At 40.9% G+C, this 24,795-nt stretch overlaps 2 protein-coding genes across 4 annotated transcripts; one reads left to right on the forward strand and one right to left on the reverse strand.

Moving 5' to 3' along the window:
* Nucleotides 1-1,209: 1,209 nt before the first annotated feature.
* Nucleotides 1,210-6,018, reverse strand: ormdl2 (ORMDL sphingolipid biosynthesis regulator 2). Its single transcript, XM_080853417.1, has 4 exons — nucleotides 6,012-6,018; nucleotides 4,806-4,980; nucleotides 4,149-4,300; nucleotides 1,210-2,223 (listed from the first exon to the last, which is right to left on the reverse strand). The coding sequence occupies exons 2-4, from the start codon at nucleotides 4,977-4,979 to the stop codon at nucleotides 2,088-2,090; spliced, it is 462 nt and encodes a 153-aa protein (XP_080709543.1). The 5' UTR covers nucleotide 4,980; nucleotides 6,012-6,018; the 3' UTR covers nucleotides 1,210-2,087.
* Nucleotides 6,019-13,063: 7,045 nt separating this feature from the next.
* Nucleotides 13,064-23,830, forward strand: pan2 (poly(A) specific ribonuclease subunit PAN2). Of its 3 annotated transcripts, none has more exons than XM_080853554.1 (26): nucleotides 13,064-13,136; nucleotides 13,696-13,996; nucleotides 14,284-14,453; nucleotides 14,571-14,691; nucleotides 14,834-14,911; nucleotides 15,045-15,315; nucleotides 15,718-16,060; nucleotides 16,427-16,523; nucleotides 16,630-16,749; nucleotides 16,847-16,966; nucleotides 17,631-17,759; nucleotides 18,114-18,313; nucleotides 18,522-18,670; nucleotides 19,009-19,115; nucleotides 19,232-19,330; nucleotides 19,692-19,780; nucleotides 19,965-20,103; nucleotides 20,532-20,669; nucleotides 20,753-20,812; nucleotides 20,931-21,021; nucleotides 21,261-21,418; nucleotides 21,689-21,832; nucleotides 22,121-22,300; nucleotides 22,561-22,654; nucleotides 22,851-23,051; nucleotides 23,363-23,830. In XM_080853554.1, the coding sequence occupies exons 2-26, from the start codon at nucleotides 13,709-13,711 to the stop codon at nucleotides 23,395-23,397; spliced, it is 3,621 nt and encodes a 1,206-aa protein (XP_080709680.1). In that variant the 5' UTR covers nucleotides 13,064-13,136; nucleotides 13,696-13,708; the 3' UTR covers nucleotides 23,398-23,830. The 3 variants fall into 3 exon arrangements, with proteins under 3 accessions (XP_080709680.1, XP_080709679.1, XP_080709681.1); XM_080853553.1 differs by having other exon boundaries at nucleotides 13,084-13,136; nucleotides 13,699-13,996; XM_080853555.1 differs by having other exon boundaries at nucleotides 13,084-13,136; nucleotides 13,699-13,996; nucleotides 22,851-23,039.
* The last annotated feature ends 965 nt before the right edge of the window (nucleotides 23,831-24,795 follow it).

The following is a 24,795-nucleotide window of genomic DNA, read 5'->3' on the forward strand; positions in this document are numbered from 1 at the left end:
TTTGTCTAAGAAGAATAGATGATGATTTGTGACCACCGTCTTCATACTCACACATACATACGATTCACATTGAAATTATACACGCAAATTGGGTTTGGTCAGAAGAAACTCCACTGATTCAACTTCACTGACAGCATTGAAATGAATCAAACTACACTGGCATTCTTAGCTCAGACGTTTTTTTTTTTTAGAATATCTTATATTCAATCTTATTAGCACTAACCGCCCAAGCTATGTAGTTGTGTTTTCTAGACATGAAAGAAATCTGTAGGAAAAGGCTTGCACCTAATCCTGCACATCACTGTCAACTCTGACATTGAAAAAAAACACAAGCAATACATATTAACCTGGTATCAATAGATGCATGTCTTTACATATTACATGAAAGATATGATAACACGAATACAACATAAGGAAGCACCATCAGTTTGGTCAAAAAAACCTCCTCTGCGGTCACTGCCACCATTGAAATGAATCAAACCTCATTGGCCTTCTTATCTTAAGGCTTTACTTCATGGCAAGATATACTACCATCATCCCACAAGTGCACATCACGGAAGAAAGGGCAAACAACTTTATACATTAGTAAGCATGGGAAAGAAGTCAAGAGGAGCAGAAAGCCATGACTGTGAATCAGACGTGATTCAAACATGATGGCACCTGATCGCATGACATCAATGCATTCTGATTCTGAAGTTAAACGTTCCGCTTTGTGTTCTAGGCTACATGAACAAAAACAGTGGACTTAGCCACCTATAGTAAGCTTTTTACTAGACAACATATACCATTACATAAATGCCAAGGGCAGTGCAGTCATCCGGACTGCAGGGTATTGGTCTGAAACTCACAGGAATAGTGTCTGCAGACTGATTGTTTTTAATTGGTCTGGTCAAGCACACCACAAATGTGCCACAAAGAGAAATAAAAGAATACAACCCCTTTGGACAAAGAATGACCCCATCGTTAATGACCATGTTAAGAATTTGTACAAATATACACAAATCATACATTTTTAAATGTTAGTGGTCCTTTATGATTGAATATGTTTGAATGCATCATTTGACTTTTATATGGAACTTTGTGAAGTTATCAGTCAATAAAAGATTCATACCAAGTAATGGTTTTTATGAATGTGTACAAATGACTAGGATAACCAAATATGACCTGCAAATCTTTTCATTAGTTTTATTGACATTTGTGCATAAACAAATGAAAACATTTTAGACATGTTGGTGGGGAGCCACCCAATACAGATTTTCAAACAGATTATGACTCAAACAGGACACAGTTTCAAATTCGTTGCACGTTTCTACATTCAAAAGATTCCTTAAACAATAAAATTCACTAGGCCAAATATATTTGGGAGAACTGAGGAATACACATTCAACTTCATATCACACCACCTGCTTCTACAAGAAAAGCATAACCACCCATTTCCCTACAGCTTGACAGTTTGGCTTCTTCATACGCATGTCTTGTTTCTCAGATAAACCTTAAATTCTTAACTGGTCTTTTTTTTTTGGTCAAAGTAAGTGACCATAACAAGGGCAAATCGCAACAATGTTATGGCATTGTTATTGTTATGGCAACAATAGCATATGAGAATGTAAGGCAATCAATGACTTTAATAAATAAATAATGCAGTAGCAAACATTCAGAAGTGGGAAGTGGCCAGTGAGAGGCACTGTATCTATGCCTATCTGCCTACACATCTGTCATCTCATTTCCCCTTCAAAGCATGAAACATTTTCATAGAACTTTATGAATATTTTTTCAAACTAAATATCAGCAACAACAGTCTTCACATCATAGCTCTCTATAGTAACTCCTGCTGACCCTTTACAGAAAGCTGGCCATGAACATCATTTTTTGTATATTATATAAATCACTGACATTTCTGCAATATTCTTAACGAGGACAATTCGGTGGTGGTCAGTGTTTCACAGCTGACAGAAGAAAATGTATGGTCCCTTAAATGCAGGGATAACTTTAAAGCCATTTTTTCCCATCTTCTTCCTTTATGCCTTGGTCTCGGCCAACCTGAGGTGAGAAAACTACATTGACAGCTGAAAATCCCATCTCCATAGTCAATATTTGTTGATTCCAAATATGCGCACTCCATGAAACTGTGGCAGCTTGGGAAGCAACACACTCAGAAGTGAGCCGGTGTTGACCAGGAAATGGGTGGCATCATACTTTGTGTAGAAGCTGGCCAGGAGGTACCTAAGAAGTTAAAGGAAAGGTGTGCAATCATTAAGCAGTGACCAGTAAGAAGAATCATTTACAGAAAGTGTACAAGGTGTCCTTCTCATGTGCTAACAGTGGAATGGACTGGCCTGGCTAATGCGGTCACAGGATCTCAACTATTCTGAGCTGTTGTGGGAGCATCTTAACCATGGTGTAAAAACAACCATAAAAATGTAGGACCATTTCACTACACTCCTAGTCTTGGACAGTCTATCTACAATGTGGTGGAAATCTGATGCATAGTGCTCCCAAAGAAATGTCCCTTTTCCCATTTCATTTTTTTAATCCACCAAATAAGTTGCAAAATGAATATAAAAAGTAGTTGACATTGACAAGGTTACAAATGATGGTTTTCACTTGTCCTAAGGGTCAAAAATGTCCCTCCTTTATTAAACCCCTAAAATCAGGCAGCTTAATTGAATTTTAAACCCCAAATCTATTTTGCATGGGAAAACAACCGGTCGTTCAACTTTGTTAACATCTGGGTTACTCTTGGAAAAGTAATTACATTTCAAATTGAAAAAAGATGATTTAGGGGGTTCTCTGCTGTTAAACATAGTGGTGGGTCGCTTTTACCCTTAACACAACACCATGGTTAAGATGCTCCCACAACAGCTCAGCATAGTTGAGATCCTGAGGCCGCATTGGCCAGGCCAGTCCATTCCATACAGTGCCTGTGTTTTTAAACTCTGCAAACTAGAGACATATTATCCTCCTATCCCGCACAGTTTAACACCATTGCCCACTTCTGTTTTTATCCTTGTTAGAGCCTGTTTACACTGGTTGATGAAAGAAGTGGACACCTTAGTCGTAAGGGCAGGTGATCTGCCCAAAAAAAATCACAGATAATCACAATCCAATCTAAATTGTGTTTTTTTTCTTGTCAATTTTGAAATGTGCGGTCCAGAAATGGCAAATGGCCATTTAAGGTGAGTTTAACCTCTTATTGAAATATTAAACCAAGTTGTAACCAACTGTCAATAGATAACAGAACCATTACATGGCACAGATTTTTCAAGAACTAAGTAGAAAAAGCCATTGCCCAACAACGTTTACAGATAACTTTGCTTTGAGAAACATCTGACTGAATAGCCGAACCACTGCCTTTCAACTTAAGCAGAGACCCTTTTTGGCACCAGCTTCTCAATCACCATGCTGCTAGCTCACGTTTAACGTGTTTTACTACGTTATACATGAGAGAAACGTGATATTATTTGGCCAATCAGTACAGCCATCTAGTACGCAATCATTCTGTTGGTTTGTCAACATACAGTATCATGGATCCACGCCATCAAAGTTTTATGTGAAGTCTGGATACATTAGTAGGAGGAGGACAAAAAATGTCACAATCTCCATGATGAAATAGTCTGATTGCCCTCCCCTACTTTGTAGGTTTCTTGGCAATCCTTTGCATGGAAAAGCCATTCATTGGATGGTTCCATGCGCAGCACAGCGGTTATATTCCTACCTTTATAAGCATATGGGGCCAGACTATGCATGGCATAAGTAATTTACATTTGATCAGCCCACTTTGATCTCATTATCAGCACTGAGATTTTCAGGCAAGTCTCTTTAGTTTTATATTTTTAGACACCCCTACTAGTGTGAAGTCTGCATTGGATCAGTCTTTCTATTTGGATCACATATTCTGTGGGACTTAATACTTAACAACCATCAATCAAAGTTAAGCGAAGTTTTTACCCATTTGAAAGAATGATATAATACATAAACTACACCACAGCTTTCTCAGAAATCAGAGAGTATGTCTCAGAGATCACAGAAATAATCATTAAAAAAACTCAAAAGTATCTTTACTCATGACTGAATCAATTTAGTATGGTATGTTTTCACCTTTATGGTGTCTGTTGCAGGCTGGATGCACTACAAATGATTTAACTTACAGTACAATAGGAGAGATGCTGAGGAACTTCCGAGATGAAGTGAACTGGATGCCATAGTCCATCTGCTCCCAATGTGTGAGTAGGCGGGCCTTTCCCTGGTCAGGTGTTTCAAATGGAGTGCCTTTCACCGTGTGCAAGAACAGGTACATTATCTGTAGCATAAGACAAAGCATTGACACCATCCAATTAAAGTAGTCAACAAAGGGGCCGCAGCCAATTAATTTTACACAACAGAGGGGACTGAAACTGTTACTTTGGCCATCTCAACCTTTCACACCTGTAACCAAACACAACTAGTGTAGGGCCTTTCCAGAAGTCTGGACATCTTTATACAGTAAAGAATAATGGACAGCTTTAGCAGATAACTTCACCACAAAGTTAGTATCACCAAAGCAGAGGTGTCCAGTAGCCAGCATCAGTTTAAAATGTTTTATATGCATGCATTTACATAATTATCTTACCACGTGTGCCAATTAAGTCTGTATATATGTTAAGGCTATGTTATCGAATAGAAAATGAATCTTCACCAACAATATATGAGGTTAACAATTCAATGGCTATGGCACTGAATTGAAAGGTTGGTTGTAACATGGCACGGTGAAGTTCTCTCCCAAGGACATGGTAAAAGGAAAACTAATGTTTTAAGTTTAAACTAACCAGATTATGGATGACATTCGTCAGGGTCCACACAAGAGGCACACTGAAGAATGGAATACTCAGTAACACTATGTGCAACACAGTAGTCAGCAACAGGTAAGCCAGCCAAATTCCACGGCTGTTCATAACCCTCGTATTGGGGTTTACCTCACTGTGAGCTACGCCCACATTCATCCTACAGGAAAAGGATGACAGTGTACTGTGAATATGATGCTGCAACAAGTACTGTCTGCAAAAAGTTTCAGCAGAAGCCATCAACATAGAAAAAAAGTATAACAGAAATAGACACAAACAACATAAATACTGTTTCTGTGATAATCTATGAGGATGGTTGGCAAATAGGGCCAAGTCAATATTAATATTTTCTGTAGACAATTAAAAGACAGATTTTCACCTTTAAAGACGCCTGCTTGTCTATTAATCGCAACTTAATAGCATCCAAAGTCTTCAATGAAACTGCCTTCTAAGACTACTTTGAGGTGTTTGAATTCCAATTCAAATAGGCCCCAATGTTCACTTCAGGGCTAAGTACATCTATCCATCTTGGCATGTTACAGTATGTACAATTATGCGGCCTTCTTTTATACCAAATTGACGAACCAACAGGTCCAACAACATTGGTTATACTGACTCAGACACATATTAACATAAATCGTTTTAAACTATTGCTCGTTTTCAGCACTAGTGCCAGATAAAGCATAGTACTGGTGTCAAAGTGCGATAATGAAGAGTTTTTCGATTAACCTGCCCTTCCAAATTGACGTTAGAATCTCTTGAATCTTAAAGAGGCAAAACCTCGTCAGCCAGCTAATGTTAGCAAGTTCACCAAACTATGTGGCCAAACAACTAGTCCTATAAACGACGACTATTTCCCATTTTAACAAATAACTGCAGTTAGTGGGGAATATCACTTTCTAATTACGTTGTGTACTTCATGTGTCCGAGAAACACTTTAAGAATTCCTCTAAAGACCTAGGTATCCTGCCCGCTATCTACGTTCGTTAGCGATAGCTAGCTACTTAGTTGGACGTTGAAGTTAGCTTGCTAACCATATTAACAATAACCGTGAAATTAATGAATGCTCGGAATGACATTTGTGGGGAAACATAAGACAACGCCTACACCTTTGAAGTATTAAGTTAAAAACAACATTTGGGATTAAACATATCGCTACTACTGCAAAAGTACTACTATACACAAGCTTACCTTGTGTTGCAACCAGGAAATCCCGGTTCAAGTCAACTAAACCACGCCCATTTCATTATGAGGGAATGTAATGAGGGAATGTAATGTGTGAATGTGGACAAAAAAAAGCACGCGTCATCCTCTGAAAACCACGCCCACTGGAAGTGAAAACATTTGCTGCATCCAATTCTGCAATCGATTTCACCCTGTCAAAGCATTATTTTAGCATTCTATTTCTACCAGTGAAGAAAAGGTATATTGACAAACGTACCTGTTGCTGACTACTGTGTTGCACATAGTGTTACTGAGTATTCATTTCTTCAGTGTGCCTAAAACCTGGGCATGATTGCAGAGATCCTAATTACATCCCTGGGGTGGCCCATCAGTCTGCTAACCAACTCATCCACCCTACTCCCTCCTCAATAAAAGTAACACCCTGCAGGTATTGGTCTTCAGAGAGAGTTGATGAACTTGACTGGACTCAGAAGGCTTGCACTAACAGATTGACTAGTGAACAGGTAAAAGAGAGCGTTTATTACTATATCACATCTGCTCCTCATGGATTGTCTGACTAGCATTGGAGTCTGTGACACTCTTTATCAGTGGTTTGCCCACTTTCTGGCAGACCTGTCCCAAGTACAGAATTACAGGTCAGAAAGCTCCATAGTTCAGCATGGAGTTCCACAGGCTTCATTACTGGAGCCACTTTTATTTATTATTTACCTCCTCCCTCTTGGCAACATTTTTTGGCACTACATGGTATCCATTTTCACTGCAATGCTGATGATACACAGATTCCACTAAGCCCATTTTTACTCAACCCCCAATACCCTCACTGCTTCTCTCCATGATAAACAGATGTGGATGACTGTGACAATGTGATCGTAACTACAGATGAGTACGTGCTCTGACCTGACCCGGCTCCGAGTCCAGGTGGGGTGACCAAGCTCTCCCTTCTCTACAAATGGTGTCAGAAGTGGGATGGCTCGCTGTGAGGTCATCGGAGGCGTGTCCCCGTAAAACTGTGTGAGGGACCCCCAGGTAGGTTGACCCATAGACATCATCTATATGATGTCTATGGGTTGACCCCTGTGTGAAGGACCCCATAGATGGGTGAAGCACTTGTGTGTGGAGCGCTCTGGATGGGAGAAGTGTACAGTTAGTGGATGCGCAAGGAATGTCTATGATGTCAGTGGACTTTGAGCCCTCAATGCCATCTATATCAAGCAAAGGGCTTGGAAAGGATTGACACAGCTGATTAACCAAAGGATCATGGAACATCAAAATTACTTAAGCATGAAACAGCAGCCTAGAAAACTGTGTTTTTTTTCAGTCATAAAGCCAAGCCACTGTACTTGTAAACATGTTTTCACTTGTATTGTCTTAGTACTAAAGTTTTGAGTTTAATGTTTAAACCAGACTTGTGGAGTGAGGTTTGTGTTCAAAAAGGTTCACAGCCACAAGAGGGTGGAGTCGAGGGCAAGAAATATCATGAGGGATGACTCACACCCCAATGCCAGCCTCTTCACCCTGTTGCCGTTGGGTAGACGCCTACTTTACCCACAGTCAGTGGGACTATTGACCACAAATTTAGTTACTCACTAAGTTTTTTAATTCAACTACCTTTCCTTGTTTTATTTTTTATTTTTTGCACAGTACATTCGTGTACGTGACAACTAAAGCACTTGAAAACTTGGCACTTGAAAGGAATACGATTGGTGAGAAGACTGTGCTGATGCTTGTCTAGTTTTTAAGGAAGGAAGCTGGGATATACCATGTATGCGGTCATACACATTTCCCAAATCAGAAATGCACAACACGACGTCACTTCATGTTTGATTTCATGTTAAGCAGTTCCTTGTTTGGATCATTGTGGCCAACATAAAGCAAGTTCCCTTTTTAAGCATGACATCATGTTTAGAAAAAGAAAGAACATGCCATTGTATTGCTTTACACCTCTAACAGTTTGTTATAGGTAAACAAATGCACCAGTGTAAACAAATCATGGCAGCAATGATCAAAGTAATACATGGAAGATGACTCAATTATAAAAAGGAAATAACAATGTAGTAGGTGAGATCATAATGGGAATATTGAAGGAAAATACAGCTTCCCTATCTTGTGAGGGGTAGCTTTTGTCTGTTGGGAATTTTGGTGGCAGGGTGGACCATAGACATGTATAGACATGTCTATGGGGTGGACAGCTTCCTTGTTAATCTTCAGTGTTTTTGTTATCTGTACCCAGACATTATGTCTGCATCATTTTTCACAACAGTGAAATAATTTTTGGAACCGAATATTATTAAGAGCATACATTTTTTTATTTGTTAACAGAAAAACAGTGAAAATAATGTACTCTTCACTAACACATAAATCAGATATTTTGAATAAATTAGTCTCTATCATAAATAGATATCAAGAAAATGTAATAAATAAGTAAATACATTAAATACTTAAATAAATATAAATTAGCCGAGCATAAATAATGCACAGGTTTTTACTTTTTTGATCAATATGATCGTGTTACATAATTCATCCATTTCTTGCCTATCATATAATACTGAAAAGCAGATCAAAGTTAGCTCCGTTCCCTGCATCAGTTGCAAGGGCTGGATGACTCAATTCCAGACTTTTCAGGATCAGCAACAAAGGAGAAGACACGTGCCGAGAGAATAGAGAACGAGAAGAGACGCTCCACTGAGTGGCGCTGGAGGATGCAGCGTTTCCATTGATCTGTTGTGACCCGAGGCCCAGTCACCGTTTCCTATAAAAGAACCATTGCAAACATTTATCAGTGTCTTACTATGAATGGACTTTTTCTGGGATCTGAAAGGGTAGTACCCCGTGAGGGGCAGGTATGTGGTGAACATATATGCATTAAACTATTGACTGAAAAAAACAGGAAATGCTAGTTTCAGTTTGACAGAGTTCTTATCTGATTGGCACTGCTGAACATAGTAAGAATGTGCTAAGGTGTGTAGTGTAGAGAGCAGACACTGTGCACAAAGCATTTTTGACCAGATGAGAATATCAGTATTTCTCATCAGTGCAGCATTTTACTATACATAAAAAATATTTGTATCTGAAAACGTTATGATTTTTTTAGTTTGTTCTGGATTAATAGTTCCTCATTATAGTATGTAATTGTGCTCACTGTTTTGTCCATTTTACTCACCCCAAGTTCTCTCAGTAGCTCTGTGACAGCAGTGTTCACTTTTCTGGCCGTCTCAGTCAGGACACCACTTGTCTGAAAAAGCCCATCCTCCCCAAAGATGCCAGCGAAGTTCTGTAGTACATCTGTTATGCTCTCAACACATTTCTGAGGAAAAGAGCAGAAATCCTGATGTCACTTTTTAAATAATGAACAGATAGAACTTTCATTTCTCCACAGGCCTCATACTCTCACATTTTACGGATAGCCTCAGTCTAACTGCCATAATGAGCTGATCAAGCAGTTATTCCATATCATAGCCTATCCCGTCAATAAGTGCATGAAAATGTTAGGTTAAAATAGGTAGCCATCATTCTAATCAACTTTTATACCGATTTATTTAGGTCGAATCTTACCTTCGTTTGACTTATACTGAGAGGATCACACAGGTGACGGGCTTCAATCTTCATATTGTCCTTAACATCAGCTGACATGTTACATGTTTCATTTATGTTAATTTGAAATTCCCTCGCTAACTGATTTAGTGTAATCGCCTTATGTTTGCAAGTTTTCCAGTTGATTGCAAGTTTTCCAGGCTCATCTTCAAACCATCGATGGATTGGCGTTCCATTGACACATGTCTGGAGCGACATCATTAAAAAAAAAAAGGTTGTAAGACGCAGCTCCATAATCATGATCCCAATTGCTTGCTTGCTGGCTTGCTTGATTGTGTGATCTTTCATCCGTAAGAGGATTCTCTGAAGTTGTAAACTGCATGCCCCAGCTTAAATATGCTCTATGCGGTGAGTCATGAGAGGGTTTTCCAGTCGCGCCAGGTAAACTAAACCGGACAAGCTTTGCATTCTCAACCAGGGGGACCACTACCGCGAGGGAGGATGACTTTGTAGAACATTTTTCTCGCTTATTTCTGTAACAAAGGACGACTTAGGTCACGAGGCTTTACAGAATGCATAAAACTGTTTTGCTGAGTGTCGAAGTCACAACGTCACTAAATGGCAAAATTCTTTAGACAATGTGTCGACGACGTTACAAGAAAGTCGCTATACGCTATGTCAGGGTGACAAAAGGAGCAACTTTGCTGCAACTTTGCGTCAGGGTCTTTTGAGATACTTATTTTAGTGTTCAACGATAAACTATTCGGATTTTAAACTTCATTGTAACTAATTGTTCTTGGAATGACACATTTTGGATAGTAATGGAGTCTTAAATAAACCACGTAACCGAGAAGAGAATGCATAGAACAAGCAAAGAATGCATAAAATGTTATGTGTACAAAAAAAGGGAAACTATTGGAACGATGAACTCAGGTTGAATGGCCAAGTGGGGAAGTCTGCATGAGTAATCTTAGTATGTACCAGAATCCTCGTATGCAATTATTAAGGTCTATGAATATATAGCCTATCTTTTAATATTAAGGTCTATGAACATTTGTATTTGCCGTAACCTTGTTGTGCCGTGAACCATAATCATTTTCCGTCTTCCTTTCTGTCAACATATAGCCTAAGTTGACTCGGAAAGCGAAATGTAGTGTATGACTTATTTGTTTGGGGTAGCCTCAACATTCTAAAATTTGAGAAATAAATAATATAAAGGTAGCCTAGCCTAACTTGGCCTATTTTGTTAGAGGTGCTTTTTAAATTCTAAAATAAAATAAAACAAATGATGAATATGGACATGACTAGAATAATTATCTTCAGAGTCTATAAAAACGCCTCTTGAATTATACCTTAGGTTTACATTCTTTGCAGTGGCGGTATATACATGTCTATGATTTGAATCCTACAGGGGGGCTTCATGGAACCTGTCTAGAATTCCATGTCAGTTCCAAATGTGTCACTAGAATTTATGAATTGACTAATCACTTTCAGAATTTCCATCAAATTATTGACCCTTAAAGGTGTAGAAGAATGGTGTAATTTCCTCTTCTGAAAGTTGGAGAAATGTTTTCAGTGGTCATGTTTGCTTTGAAGCTGAGGAAGTGAGAACAACATAAACAGCCATAAAGGCTAAATCACTAATGCAACTGTTGGTGTGTGGTGACAGGTTGACAAATAGTACTAAGTGAAGGCTCTGAGTGTACTTTCTAAGAAAATAGCAACAGTCGCCATTTACGCCAATTACTGTCTATTGAAAAAGTACAGAGGCAAGCACCTTATTAGCATCAGCTAGCCACTTCATTTCTTTTTTTATCTGAAGGTCTGTTGTTCTTTGATGATCATGATAGGAAAGGGATGGGGGATTTATTCTCTGAAGACGAGATATGACCCATCATATCTTTAGGCATTATAAACTCAATTGTGCAGTGCTATCAGGTCTACCTTCAATAGCCCAAATAAATATAACCTGTAGAGTAGGCCTACTTCAAATGAGACTGCCTTAACTTATAAAATAAGCCCACTGTCTACAAATGGCCATTGTCACAGACAAATCTAATATGCCTGAAGGATAGTTTGTAATCGGCAAGCCTTGTTCTAATTGGTTATCTTAAACCCCAATAACCTTTGAATATTTTTTAATCGGTGGGTCTTTAATACATTTTGTCTTGTCTTTTACTTGAATTTGAACTATTTCTTTTGTCTTTTCATTCCCCTCAAAAGTGTAAGTGCACCGTTATATATTCAGTTATATTCAATGCAATTTTTTTGTATAAAACTCCCTGTTAACAGGAAGAAACCTTGAGCAGAACCTTTTCAAGTATTGTAGAACAGCTGGTAAACAGTGTGCTCGTAGATTTTTATTACAAGGGTAAGTAGAGTAATGGAACCGAAAACTATGTCGATGATGGCAATTATTTACATTGCAGGTAAAGCTATAGCACAGAGTATGGGGTAGCATAAGTGCACGGCAGTATGTGGGCGGTGGGTAAGTGTAGGCTAAAAGTTTCTTCAAGAAAGTTAGGTGGGAGACAATAGAAAGAGACAAATAAAAAGGGGAGGAAAGGAGGGGGGGGGGGGGGGGAAGTCAGTGCCTGCCAATATGCGTAGTTGTACTAAATGGATATGGTGATGAGAAACAATGTTTCCACAGCCATTGGAATTTGCGAGCAAAGATCACGCTATTAGAGGGAGAACATTAAGTTAGTAAACTTTAATTTGATCAACAGATAAAGAGATACATTTAGGAAAACAATTAACAGTAGGTAATATGGCCACTTTATCATATTCTATTGTGTAAAATATTTGTCTTTTATTCTTGTTTTTGCTATTTTGTTGGTATGTGATGTGTTTTATGTCCTATGCACCAACCACACTGAGTTCATTTCCTGTAGGCTATGTGTAAATATACTTGGCCATTAAAAATAATTCTGATCAGTATTTGCGTAATATGATATAGAAGGATGAGGAGAGGCTGCCCTGAAAGTTGTAAGGGAATTTAGTTTAGTTTAGTTTTGATGAGTTATGTTTGTGTTGGCTTGGCTAACATGGTGCATGTGAATTTTAGTTAGGATAGCAAGGGTGGCGAGATACACAACAGTGCACAACTGGCTGGCAACAGCTGCATGCAACTGCATGCTGTACCCGGAATCCGTAAAGAAATGCCCTTATCCACGGTACAACATGCGCTACCTGTAGCCCACTCCTCAGCATGAAGAAGAAATGAAGAATTTAGCGACATGTTTTTGATCCATTATTCATGACTATGGGATACATCGTATCACATAAGAGATTCTGGAGTGTTGTCCATGGTTACAGACAACTCTTAATTCACACCCCACAACAGAATGGTAATACTTAAAACTAAAAAGTTCCGGTCGACTCATATACTATAATTTTTATTTTTGTTTATTTTACTCCCATACTACTACTCCTATATCGCTAATGACAAGAAGTGACGTTTTCCTAACAGCGAAGATAATTGGCTACGTTCAAAGTGAAGTAATGACGCGCCTTTCTTAGAGGAAGTGCGCGAATGTTATTGTTGGTGAGACCATGGGCAACTTAATGTAGGGCAGTGGACTATCTCAGTGTTAAACGGTAGGCAAAACTGCAATAGATATGCGGGGCCATGCTGTATTTTCTGGAGTTTGGAGAAACTCTTCACTTGATCTTCACAAAGTTCATTTTAACCTCCCTTGTCTTAGCTAACGTTAGGTAGCTGGTAGTTTGAATTAGCTTGCCAGCTAACGTTACCCTAGCTGGTTTGCTAGCTATATAGCTAGCTGGCGAAAGTTGACTTGTTTTGTGGAGCATGCTACAAGAGGATGAATTGAAATAAAAAAAAACTGAGCATTTTGTTTATGCAGTGACTTAAAGGGTTGATCCAAACTCCTACAGAGTATCCTAAAATAAACATTATTCTGCAAGGGCATTATATGCAGGATGCTAACGTTAGCTATGGGTAAATAAAGTAGGCGAATGCCTATTCATTCATTCGTATGGTAAACGTTACAGTCTGATTATCCAACTCTTAGTTAGTGTCTTTATTTTCAGAATGAACTGGACAAGTTCATTCGTTTGTTGCCATACAATTTGCTCTCTTAGACAGTTGCATGTTGTACATTTTGTAAATGTGATAACGTTATGTGTCATTCAGCAGAACTGTCCTCATGATGAACTTCGAGGGACACGATCCTGGATTGGGCGATTACTCGTCCGGGTTACATGGTAGCCTTGAACAAGGTCTAGAACCCTCCCTAGATCCGAGGCTCGACCCTTCGCTGTTACAAGGTGTGGAGCTAGACCAAGATGGCCTCGAGGTGCCTGGGGCTGACTCTTTGCATCTTCTGGAGGGGATGTTTTCGGAGCTACATAGCGTCGCTGCGGAAGTTGGTATTCCCGTCACAGCGACACACTTTGATGTACAAGAGGAGCTTCTCTGGATGGGGAACCACCGGGTTAGGGATACCTTACGTTTTGTTCAGCTTGCACCTTGAGTTATTAGGCCCTGCTGTCTCTGATGTGTTATCATATTCCTAAAAGTATGTTTGACTCACAAGGCAAAGTTCCTCCACTGCTTACTAGAGCAGTTCAAATACTGATGTTCTGCCCATCACTAGATTGCACACCCACCTCATTGCAAAAATGAAAAGATTAGTTAAGGAAACCAGGTCACTAACTGACTCTGAAGATAAACTTGTATTGACCTTCCTTTTTTCTGACATACTGATTTCCTTTTCTGTAGGGTCATGTCAGTTCCTTCTTTGGTTCTACCATGGGCCGGTACTCTTCATACCAGGCGCATCTAACTGACGAGGTCCGTCAAATCCAGAGCATGGAGACAGGCGTGTTGTTCCTAACCAAGAGCAACCTCAAGTGCCATACTCGTGGTGGACTTGTCATGTTTGACTACCCGTGAGATAAACTTAATGATAGATTGTCATTTTATGTTATTGCAATTGCTTCATGATTACAAAAAGTACATTTGACAAAAGTGGAGCTTGAGACATCTGTCTGTGATGTGTGATGTAGAATGGAGGAGGGAGCTGACATGCACAGTTTGCTGTTGACTGACAACAACACATTGCTAATGGGTGGACTTCAGAACTATGTGTCAGAGGTTGACCTCAACACTGTGCAAGAGACCCAGAAGGTGAGGACAGTTGTCTATAATGTGTATATTTTCTCCAATATACAGCTGGATCTCGTCATTGCTCAAACTTTATTGCTTTTGATTGTATGGAATGCCTGCAACCATATGTGCAAGATGTATTGTGGTCTAATTACTTACTTAGTTTGACGTGGAAGCTCCAGGAGTAGCCATCATTAGGCAGTCCAACCGTTTCTTCTTCTGTGGAACCACATCTGGCAAGGTAAGATACTATTAATATGTCACTCAATAATTGGTTGCTTGATTGAGAGAATGTTTTTATCATTTTATGTTATACATACGTCACTCCCTCTACGCCCCATTCCACCCGTCTCCCTTCTTGCATCAACATGCAGATGTCCCTACGTGACCTTCGCTCCTTCAAGATGGAGCACGAGTTTGATGCCTACTCGGGCAGCCTGTCCGACTTCGACGTGCATGGCAACCTGCTGGCAGCGTGTGGCTTTTCCAGTCGGGGGCTGAACGGCCTGGCCTGTGACCGCTTCCTCATGGTATACGACCTGCGCATGATGCGTGCCATCACGCCGCTCCAGGTGCACGTGGATCCGCTCTTCCTGCGCTTCATTCCCACGTACACCGCCCGTCTGCTCATCACCTCTCAGAGTGGTGCGCTCCTACACTCCCTCTCCATACAGTTCTGTCTGATTTGATTTGTGGCACTTAAGTTGACTTGGCTTAAGTTGACATTTTTGGGTATTGATGTTTTGGATACTAGAGAACAGGGATTCTTTGGATAGATTTTCTGGATATTGCTACCATTGCTTATTTACCATCTATGGGAGCATCTGGAACGGTCCAAAACTGAAAAATGTGTCACAGTACACGACTGTACAAACTTCCTGTCTATTTATGCAGCGGTAATTGAAAAGACTCTTGTTATCAATAAATAGCATATCACTTAATACCTATATGTTGTCATCAGATGATGAGGTGAAATCATTATCCAACCCTATTGTGCGTGAAATAGTGATTTCTAATGTGTCTTCCCTCTCATTTCCCTTCCTGAAGGCCAGTGTCAGTTCTGTGAGCCCACTGGCTTGGCTAGTCTGGCCGACATCTTCCACGTCAACACAGGGGGCCAGCTGCTCATGAGCTTCGACGTGTCCTCCAACAAGCAGGCGCTGTCCTTTGGGGACTCGGGTGGCGGCGTGCACCTGTGGTCCAGCTCGCCCGAGGTGTCCTTCAACGGGTACTCGCGTGAGACAGACTTTGCCCTGCCCTGCCAGGTGGACTCTCTTCCTCAGCTGGACTGGGGGCATGACCTGATGCCGCTCTCTCTCATCCCCACCCCACTGACACAAGAGTCCCTGATCTCTGACTGGTCCTCCACACTGGCGACGCCTAGCCCTAGGTGCATTTGCAAAGCTGCCAAATCCTTTCTTTATTGCTTAACAAGTACAGATATAGTGTTTAGGGTTTAATGGTGTGTCTTTTTGGGTATTATTAGTGCTATTAGTAGTGTTACTGCCTCTATTTCTTTACTTGTCCGTATTCATGTCTTATATATTCAAAAGGTGTTGTGTTATTGCCGCTTAGTAGATATGTGTTGACAGGGTATTGTTTGTGAAAATGCATCTTATTTATAACCTTAGTGTTTCATTTGAACATGAACAGTTTGGTGACTGTGTTTAGAGATTAAGGTTGCCACCTGCTGATGGTAGTGAGGTATTGCAAGGGTACTTGACCTCAGTGTTTTCTTTTTTAATAAAATCCACAGACGTGCACCCGCTGTAGATGCAGAAATTCTGCGCACCATGAAAACAGTGGGCTTCATTGGCTACGCCCCCAATCCTCGCACACGCCCCCGAAATCAGGTAAGTGATGAACCTGATGAATTGGATATATATCCAATCTGTTCATCAGCTTTACCTATTTGGACACCACAAGTGTAACTGACTGAAGCTTTGTGCCTTCAAACAGGTTCCCTACAAGATCAAAGAGATCGAGCTGGAGTACGATAGTTACAACCAAGAACCAGAGTCCCCCATTGGTCGAGATGAAGAGCCACACTTATACATGGTCCCTAAGAAATATCGCAAGGTGTCAATGCTCTGACCTGAAATATAAATTTACCTTACTGTCTCTTGCATTTTCATTACTAGCTTTCTGATTCCATCTATTTGGTGTTTATGTCTAGGTCACTATTAAATACTCCAAACTTGGACTTGAGGACTTCGACTTCAAGCATTACAACAGGACACTCTTCGCTGGTCTGGAGCCTCATATTCCCAATGCATACTGCAACAGCATGATCCAGGTATAGTGGAATAGATTTCCATATGATATAATATGGATGAACTGTCAGATGTTACTGGCATCGAATTGAAATAATCTGTAATTAGTACGTTATTTCTGCTAAGATCTGTACCTCAGTTGTTCAGTTTAAGTACCCTACGTTTTGCCTCTTTGGGACGCGCATTGTTAGTAATTTTACCAAAACGAATTAAAATTACATTGTTGCCAAATTAAAACAAATTCAGATATTCTTGGATGTTTTCGACCATAGTCCCACATTATCTGTTTTATTTTTATATTCATGAAAGAACTTAGTTGTCTTTAAAATCAATTTGTTTCTCAAAGTAAAGAGACCATTCTAAGTAGAGAGACACATTTCATCATGACAACCCTTTAACATAATACAATCATTTATTATTAAAAAGTAACTGTTGGGGGGCACTGTGGCACAAGCAGTAGTCCCGACCACATTCGGGCTTGACGCCCATGGAGGACACGGGTTCGAATCCGGCCCAATGTCATTTCTCCAGTCCACTCCCCACCTCTTCTCCCTCTCATTTCCTGTCCCACTCTTAACTGCACTATCGATTAAAGGCAAAAAAGCCCAAAAATAAATCTTAAAAAAAAAAAAAAAAAAAAAAAGTAACTGTTGTCCTTTTGTTCCCCATATGCTGTGACCACTGCAGGTGCTGTACTTCCTGGAGCCAATCCGGTGCCTTGTGCAGAATCACCTGTGTCAGAAGGAGTTCTGCCTGGCCTGTGAACTTGGATTCCTTTTCCACATGCTGGACCTGTCTAGAGGAGACCCCTGTCAGGTTGGTCAGCACAGCCACAGGGCAATGTAGGACTCCAGTGCTTTTTTTTCATTGAAAGCATTATGGCAAACTATTCCTTGTGTGCATGTGGCAGTTGATGCATTTGTGGCAGCACACAGCGCTGTGAGCAGTGCATAGGTGTAATGCAAGCACCACTACAGGCCTGTCATTGATAGTTTTGGGATGCTTCTGATTGGGAAGAGGCCCACTGAATTAACTTGATGTAATGATGCCTCCAGTAAGTGGACATATATAGGCTCTATGCTTCCCCAAATTCCCCTTTCACAGTCTGTGTGTTCACCTTTCCTTCCCTGGCCTGCTCCCTTCCTGCATTTTCTTCTAACCCTCTTTTAGGCCAGTAACTTTTTGCGGGCTTTCCGCACCATTCCCGAGGCGTCTGCTTTGGGCCTGATCCTGGCCGACTCGGACGAGCAGACAGGCAAGGCCAGACTGGGCCGCCTCGTCCAGAGCTGGAACCGCTTCATCCTCACCCAGCTGCACCAGGAGACCCAGGAGCAGGAGGGGCCACAGGCCTACCGGGGGTCCACCAGCAGGTGAGGGGGGCCCTCAGGCCAGGTGGCACACTTGCAGAACTGTCGCTGTAAGAAGGGTTTATGCCGGGTTATTTCTAATATTGTGTACAAGCAGAAAGAAAACGGGGAGCATCACATTTTCGCCGCACCAAGTGAAGGGTAGCCTCGCCAGTGTTGTAATGTTTATTAAAAAATGTTTTGTCCCTGTTCTGTTGTGTCCCTGTGACAGTGCCCAGGGCTCATCGGCAGAGTCTGTGATTGGCCGTCTGTTTGGCTGTGAGGTGGAGAACAGCAGCCTGTGCCGCTGTGGGAAGGAGACTGTACGCTCCTCGCTGACGCTGCTCTTTACCTTGCACTACCCCGAACAGAACACCACTGGTCAGTTCCTGGACCCGCACTCACTCTCTTCATTCAGCCGGGTTAGCCCAAAGACTTTGTCCACGCTAGTTGCCACGCTGTAGGTCACTCATGCTGCAGAAGTGGACATCTTTTACGCAACTGACATGTTTTACACTACGGAGTTTAAAGACTTACACTTTCCTTATTTTAACCTGGACTTGATTAATCGGAGCAATCCTTGGACTGATGTGTCTTACCAGTCCCATTCCTGGCTCAATGAAACCATTATTGTACTTCATGTTTCCATTTCTTGTAACAATATTTGTAGCCTCCAAAAATATTTGAATAACTTTTAATTGTTCCTGTTTTTACCTCAGAGAAAACCTCCAAAGAGCATGAATTTACGGAGATCCTGAAGAAGAGCATCTGTCTGGAGCAGAGTACGCAGGCCTGGTGTGAGAACTGCGAGAAGTACCAACCTACAGTAAGCCCCCCCCCCCCCCCCCCCCCCCCCCACACACACACACACACACACACACACACACACACACTCTTCAGCACACCAGAGGTCCAACAGCTTTCTGTCTTGTCTGTCCTCAGGTGCAGACGCGTAACATCCGTTGCCTGCCTGATGTGCTGGTCATCAACTGCGAGGTGAACAGTGTGAAGGAGGTGGAGTTCTGGAAAACGCAGGCAGAGGTGAGATGCAGATGTTTGTGTCGAACCTGCTGTGGTCAGGGCTTCATCCTCACAGGCAATCTTCTGAGTAGTCCTACCATCTGTCTTAGCTATTTTTTTTTTTTTTTATAAATGTCCCCAAGATTTCTTCATGTTATATAGAGAGTCTGTCAGAATAGGTAAGCCATGATAGGCAAATCACCCCTCTTTTCAAAATGACAGATAATATTGCCCTATTCAATCTGAAAAGATTCTTCTGCAGCCCACGTGTATGAAGTAGTTTCTGTCAACAAACAGCTTAATAGGTCAATTCTCCAATAAGTAGGTTTTCAAAGAGCCTCACTCGGTTCTAAGATTGCGACTGAATCTCTTTGTGCTGCAGTATGCTTATAACAAAGCCGTGAAGAAAGAAGCTGCAGAACCACCAAAGCCGAAGCCTGAACCTCTCCCACCAACAGAATGGTGCTTAGAGTAAGTCAAAGTAATGCTGAATGAAATGCTAATACCCGACTCCCATATTAACCAAAACCAACACCATCATGTGAATATAATGATGGTTGTTGCCATTGAAAACGTCCGGATGTAGTATGGTATGAATGGCCACGTAAACATGGCGTGCGTTGTGTGGTCATCCAGTGTGCTTGGCTCCGTGTAGGAATGAGCAGCCTGTGGAAGGCCTGACCTTTGCCACCAAGGCGGAGGACCTGAAGCATGTGTGGATCCCGCTCAGCATGAAGATGTCTATCAGCAAGACCAAGGGTCTGGAGGTCAGCAGCTGGCCTGAGGGAGAGGAGGTAAGTCATGGGGCAGCCACAGCATGGCCGCTACCTTCCTCCTTAAAATAACCTGCCGAGATGGTGAGGCCAAGTTCACTGCCTCTTAATATAATACATTATAACTAAATGTTTTTGGGCTCTCCAGGCAGATTTCCTTTGAGGTTTTCATCCTTCTAGGATGTCTGTTCTCATCACTGACTCATCACTGACTCATCACTGACTCAGCACTGACTCACCACTGACTCATCACTGACTCATCACTGACTCATCACTGACTCAGCACTGACTCATCACTGACTCAGCACTGACTCAGCAGCTGCGGTGCATATTGTAATCGTGGTTAGCACGGTTCTGACAGTGCCGTGTGTAACAAGGGATGGCAACATTTGTAACTTACTGTGCTTTTCGAAAGAAACTGAGGAGATATTCTGTTGGCTAATTTGTAGCTAAGCCAAGCAGAGGAGGATGAGGGGGCTGCTGTTTATGATCTGGTGGTGACACTCTCGCACTTGCTGGACGCCCGCACCGGTGGCAACCTGGTGGCCCATATCAAAGTAGGGGAGACCTACCACCAGAGGAAGGAGGTGAGTGGGGCGCATGGACATCTGAGGCATCAAGGGCTTTTGAAGGTTGATTCCAAAGATTGACCACATTTGTTTGTGCTCAGGGTGTAACGCACCAGCAGTGGTATCTGTTCAACGACTTCCTGATCGAACCCATCGACAAGGTAAATCAAATATGGCTCCAGCAATTCCAAATCTTCATTAGACCCGCTTTACCCAGAAGGGACATCTCAACATGAATCTCAGACATCTAAGACCCTTGTGTCCTTTTGTTTCGGGCAGACTGAAGCCGCCCAGTTTGATGTGAACTGGAAGATACCAGCTATTCTCTACTACGCCAAGAGGGACTACCACTCAAAATATGACCTGCGCAGTAAGAGCCTCATTCACTTGCTCTCCCACCCTGGTCTACTTTTACTCCTGTGTTATTCAATTCAATTCAATTCAATTCAATTCAATTCAATTCAATTCAATTCAATTCAATTCAATTTTCAATTCAATTTTATTTGTATAGCGCCATAACAATACAATTGCCTCTAGGCGCTTAACAGAGCCCAGAGAGCCTAAATTATGAAGTGTGTCTGAGGTTTTTTTATCATTATTATTCTCTAGTTAAAAATCCCATTGAGGCCAGTGTGCTTCTGACCGAGGCCTCCCTGGCACGTAAGCAGAGGAAGAGTCATGCCACCTTCGTCCCCCTCATGGTCAGCGAGATGCCCCAGACGTCGGATCTGGTGGGACTGGACGCTGAGTTTGTCACACTCAATCAGGTATGGATGTGACGTGTTCAGCTTGGGAGATACCAAGAGATAGATCAGTAAATACCTCACTGGCCGTTAAACATTGATACATAAGTCATTGTAAATGTCAGAAGAAGGATATTCTAACATAACAATGAGTGTACGCAGCCCATATTGAGTAAAATGATGTATGGAACTGTAATGTAAAATCTACAACCAAAGTTGTTCCCTGAGACTTTTGGCTTGAGATGTAGCTCTAAGCGAGTGCTTGTTCTTCTCTTCTCTGTTGGACAATGGTAGGAGGAGGCAGAGCTACGCAGCGACGGCACAAAATCCACCATCAAGCCTAGCCAGATGTCTGTGGCTCGTATCACATGTGTCAGGGGCCAGGGGCCCAACGAGGGAGTGCCCTTCATAGATGACTATATTTCCACCCAAGAGCAGGTAACTCTTTTAGAGCACTGTACTGATAAAGGTTGCTGGTAGGCTATGAACAAGGTAGTACAGCAAGTCATTATGTAATAATGCTGATAATATTGCATTTTTTCACAAATTAATTTCTTGTTATTCCTAATGGTTTCTCTGGATCATTTTATACTTGTAGGTTGTTGGTAGGCTATGAACAAGGTAGCACAGCAAGTCATTATGTAATAATGCTGATAATATAAAAAAAATTCACAAATTCATTTCTTGTTATCCTAATGGTTTCTCTGGATCATTTTATACTTGTAGGTTGTTGACTACCTGACCCAGTACTCTGGAATCAAGCCTGGTGATCTTGATGCAAAGATCTCCTCCAAGCACTTAACTACCCTCAAGTCCACTTACCTCAAGCTGCGCTTCCTCATTGACACAGGGGCTCGGTTTGTGGGCCATGGCTTACAAAAGGACTTCCGTGTGATTAACTTATTGGTATGCCACATCCAGACTTCATGTTCAGAGTGACTTGATTTTTAAATACAAATAAATCTGCATCAGTTGTAGTTAATTAACAAAATACGGTCCATCGTATTTTGCCTTTACATTGTTATTTTTACTTTTTATAGCAGGGTTATTCGTTATATTGAAAATGCAAAATTGAACATCAGTCTGGAAAATATCCTGATATGTGTTCAGAACAGTTTGTTCTTTTACAGTGATGTAATAAGCTGTTTTATGGCCTTTGGTTTTAGGTGCCAAAAGACCAGGTTGTCGACACTGTGTACCTCTTCCACATGCCACGCAAGAGAATGATCTCTTTGCGTTTCCTTGCCTGGTACTTTCTGGGTTAGTATTTATAGCTCTTTTCAGAAATATGTGTGTTTGTCTATCTATGCGTTGTGTATTGTTTTACCGGCATAGTCCTATGAAACGATCGATCCTAGTCCCGGTCCTATATAACTAATATTGTACTGTTCATGTGTTTCACACCTCTAGGCAGTTCTGATCCCTGTAAAAATTACTCTTTTTTTTTTTTTTTTAGATCTGAATATTCAGGGTGAAACACACGACAGTATTGAAGATGCCCGCACAGCCCTGGCACTCTACAGGAAGTACTTGGAGTTGAGTCGAGGGGGCAATGATGATGTCCGGAAAGTTCTAAAGGGACTGTATGAAAAGGGACGCAAGCAGGATTGGAAAGTTCCTGAAGCAGACCCCACAGATGGTCAAGGTAGCCCAAAAAGTACGAAGCTGACAGGCAGCAAGGGATGTTTCCACTAGTGCTTAACTTGCACTTACAGCAGTTACATTCCTGCACTTCTTTTTCTGTACTATGTCGTTTTTCTATTTCTTATGTAAAGTAGTATTTATTGTTACACCAGGTTTTTATTGCTCTTAGCTTGACTGTTCTCTCCCTTGAATGTCACTTTGGACAAAAGTGTCTGCTAAATGACAAAATGTAAATGTTTGTCAGGGCTTTGAAGGTGGTCTGTGTTTGTCCGTTTGTCTGGCATGTGCTGCTGGATGTAATTGTCTGTCTGCTTGTGTCCCCAGGGTCATCGGTGTATCCCTCAGTGTTGGAGCTGTAAATAATGTTCGACCGAGACTCGTATCTGAATGGACCTTTGATAGAGAAATGGACATTGTGGATTCATATTTGCATTTTTCAAATGATTTTTGCTTTTTTCTTCAACCTTGAAATGCCATCAAAGCTCCAGAACACTGGATGTGTGAAAGACTGAATGATGCATTATACTTACCATTATGGAAGAGCTGTCTGCTTAGTCTCACAGCAAATTACCAACGTGATTTTTTAATATCGTATCAGATGTCTCTGAGAGAACATGGCAGCTCTGATTGTACTAAGGTCCGGCAAACCTGAAGAGGAACACAGAAGTATCATGGCCTCGCACTGAATGAAACTGAATTTTTTTTATGCACCTCTTTGCTTTGGCATTTGTTAATTTGTGATTTCTTTTTTTGTATTGCATTGGTTATTAAAGAACTTTAAAACTCATGTCATCAATGTTCAATATCAACTTATATAATATAAATAATATTATATATACAGTATATAATATTATATTAAATGTCAAGAATCAAAATGGAGAAAACAGAGGAATAGTAAAATCCCAGGGAACCCCCGCACCAATTCAGCTGTGTTGCCATATTACATATATTAAATGCAATATGTAGTTTTTTTTGCTATCCTAAATAAGTGTTTGGGTTACCATAATGTTATAACTCAAAGTGATAAAAAATAGTACTAGAGCTTTAAAAAAGGCATAGAGGGTTAAATGCATTCATTTAAAATTCAAAAAATTACACAAGCTTAAAACAGCCAATGAAAGATGCATAGACTGAACACTACTGTTTCAAATTACTGTATTTTAATTATGCTTTCAAAGTTACAAGTTGTTTGGGACTAGAAACATTTTTGCTTTTTGACCACCTGGAAGGCTCCTGTGAGTACTTTGGTGATGTGTATTATTAGAATCATATTGAAGGATCGTATGAGACATCTGTTCATACTCGTATGCAATTAATGTAAACAACCTTTTGTACTTGAAAACATAGTACAGAGGTGTCTTTGGTAAAAGTCAAAATGATAGCCTTCAACTCCGGGTTTACAGTCGCCTCTGCAGTTACTGACGTCCCTGTTAAAAAAGTAAAGGGGTTATAACAAATTCATCTTTTGGTGAGTTTGCTTAGTTTCACAATGAAAAGAATAGTTTTAAAAAATGTTTAAATTCTATTGAACAAAAAAAGACTTTAATAAAATAATTATTTATAACAAAACCATGTGCCACAATTATTGACACCCCTGCATTTAGTACTTTGTACATCTTCCCTTTGCCAATAAAACAGCACTGAGTCCCATTACATCTTTTAAGGTTGGAAAAAACAAAGCAGGGAGTTTGAAAGTTCAGTTTTCGTTTCATCTGACCATAGAACATGGTTCCAGTAACGTGTAGGAAACGCCAGGC

This window comes from Sprattus sprattus, assembly GCF_963457725.1.
Source record: "Sprattus sprattus genome assembly, chromosome: 16".
Classification (NCBI taxonomy): Eukaryota; Metazoa; Chordata; class Actinopteri; order Clupeiformes; family Clupeidae; genus Sprattus; species Sprattus sprattus.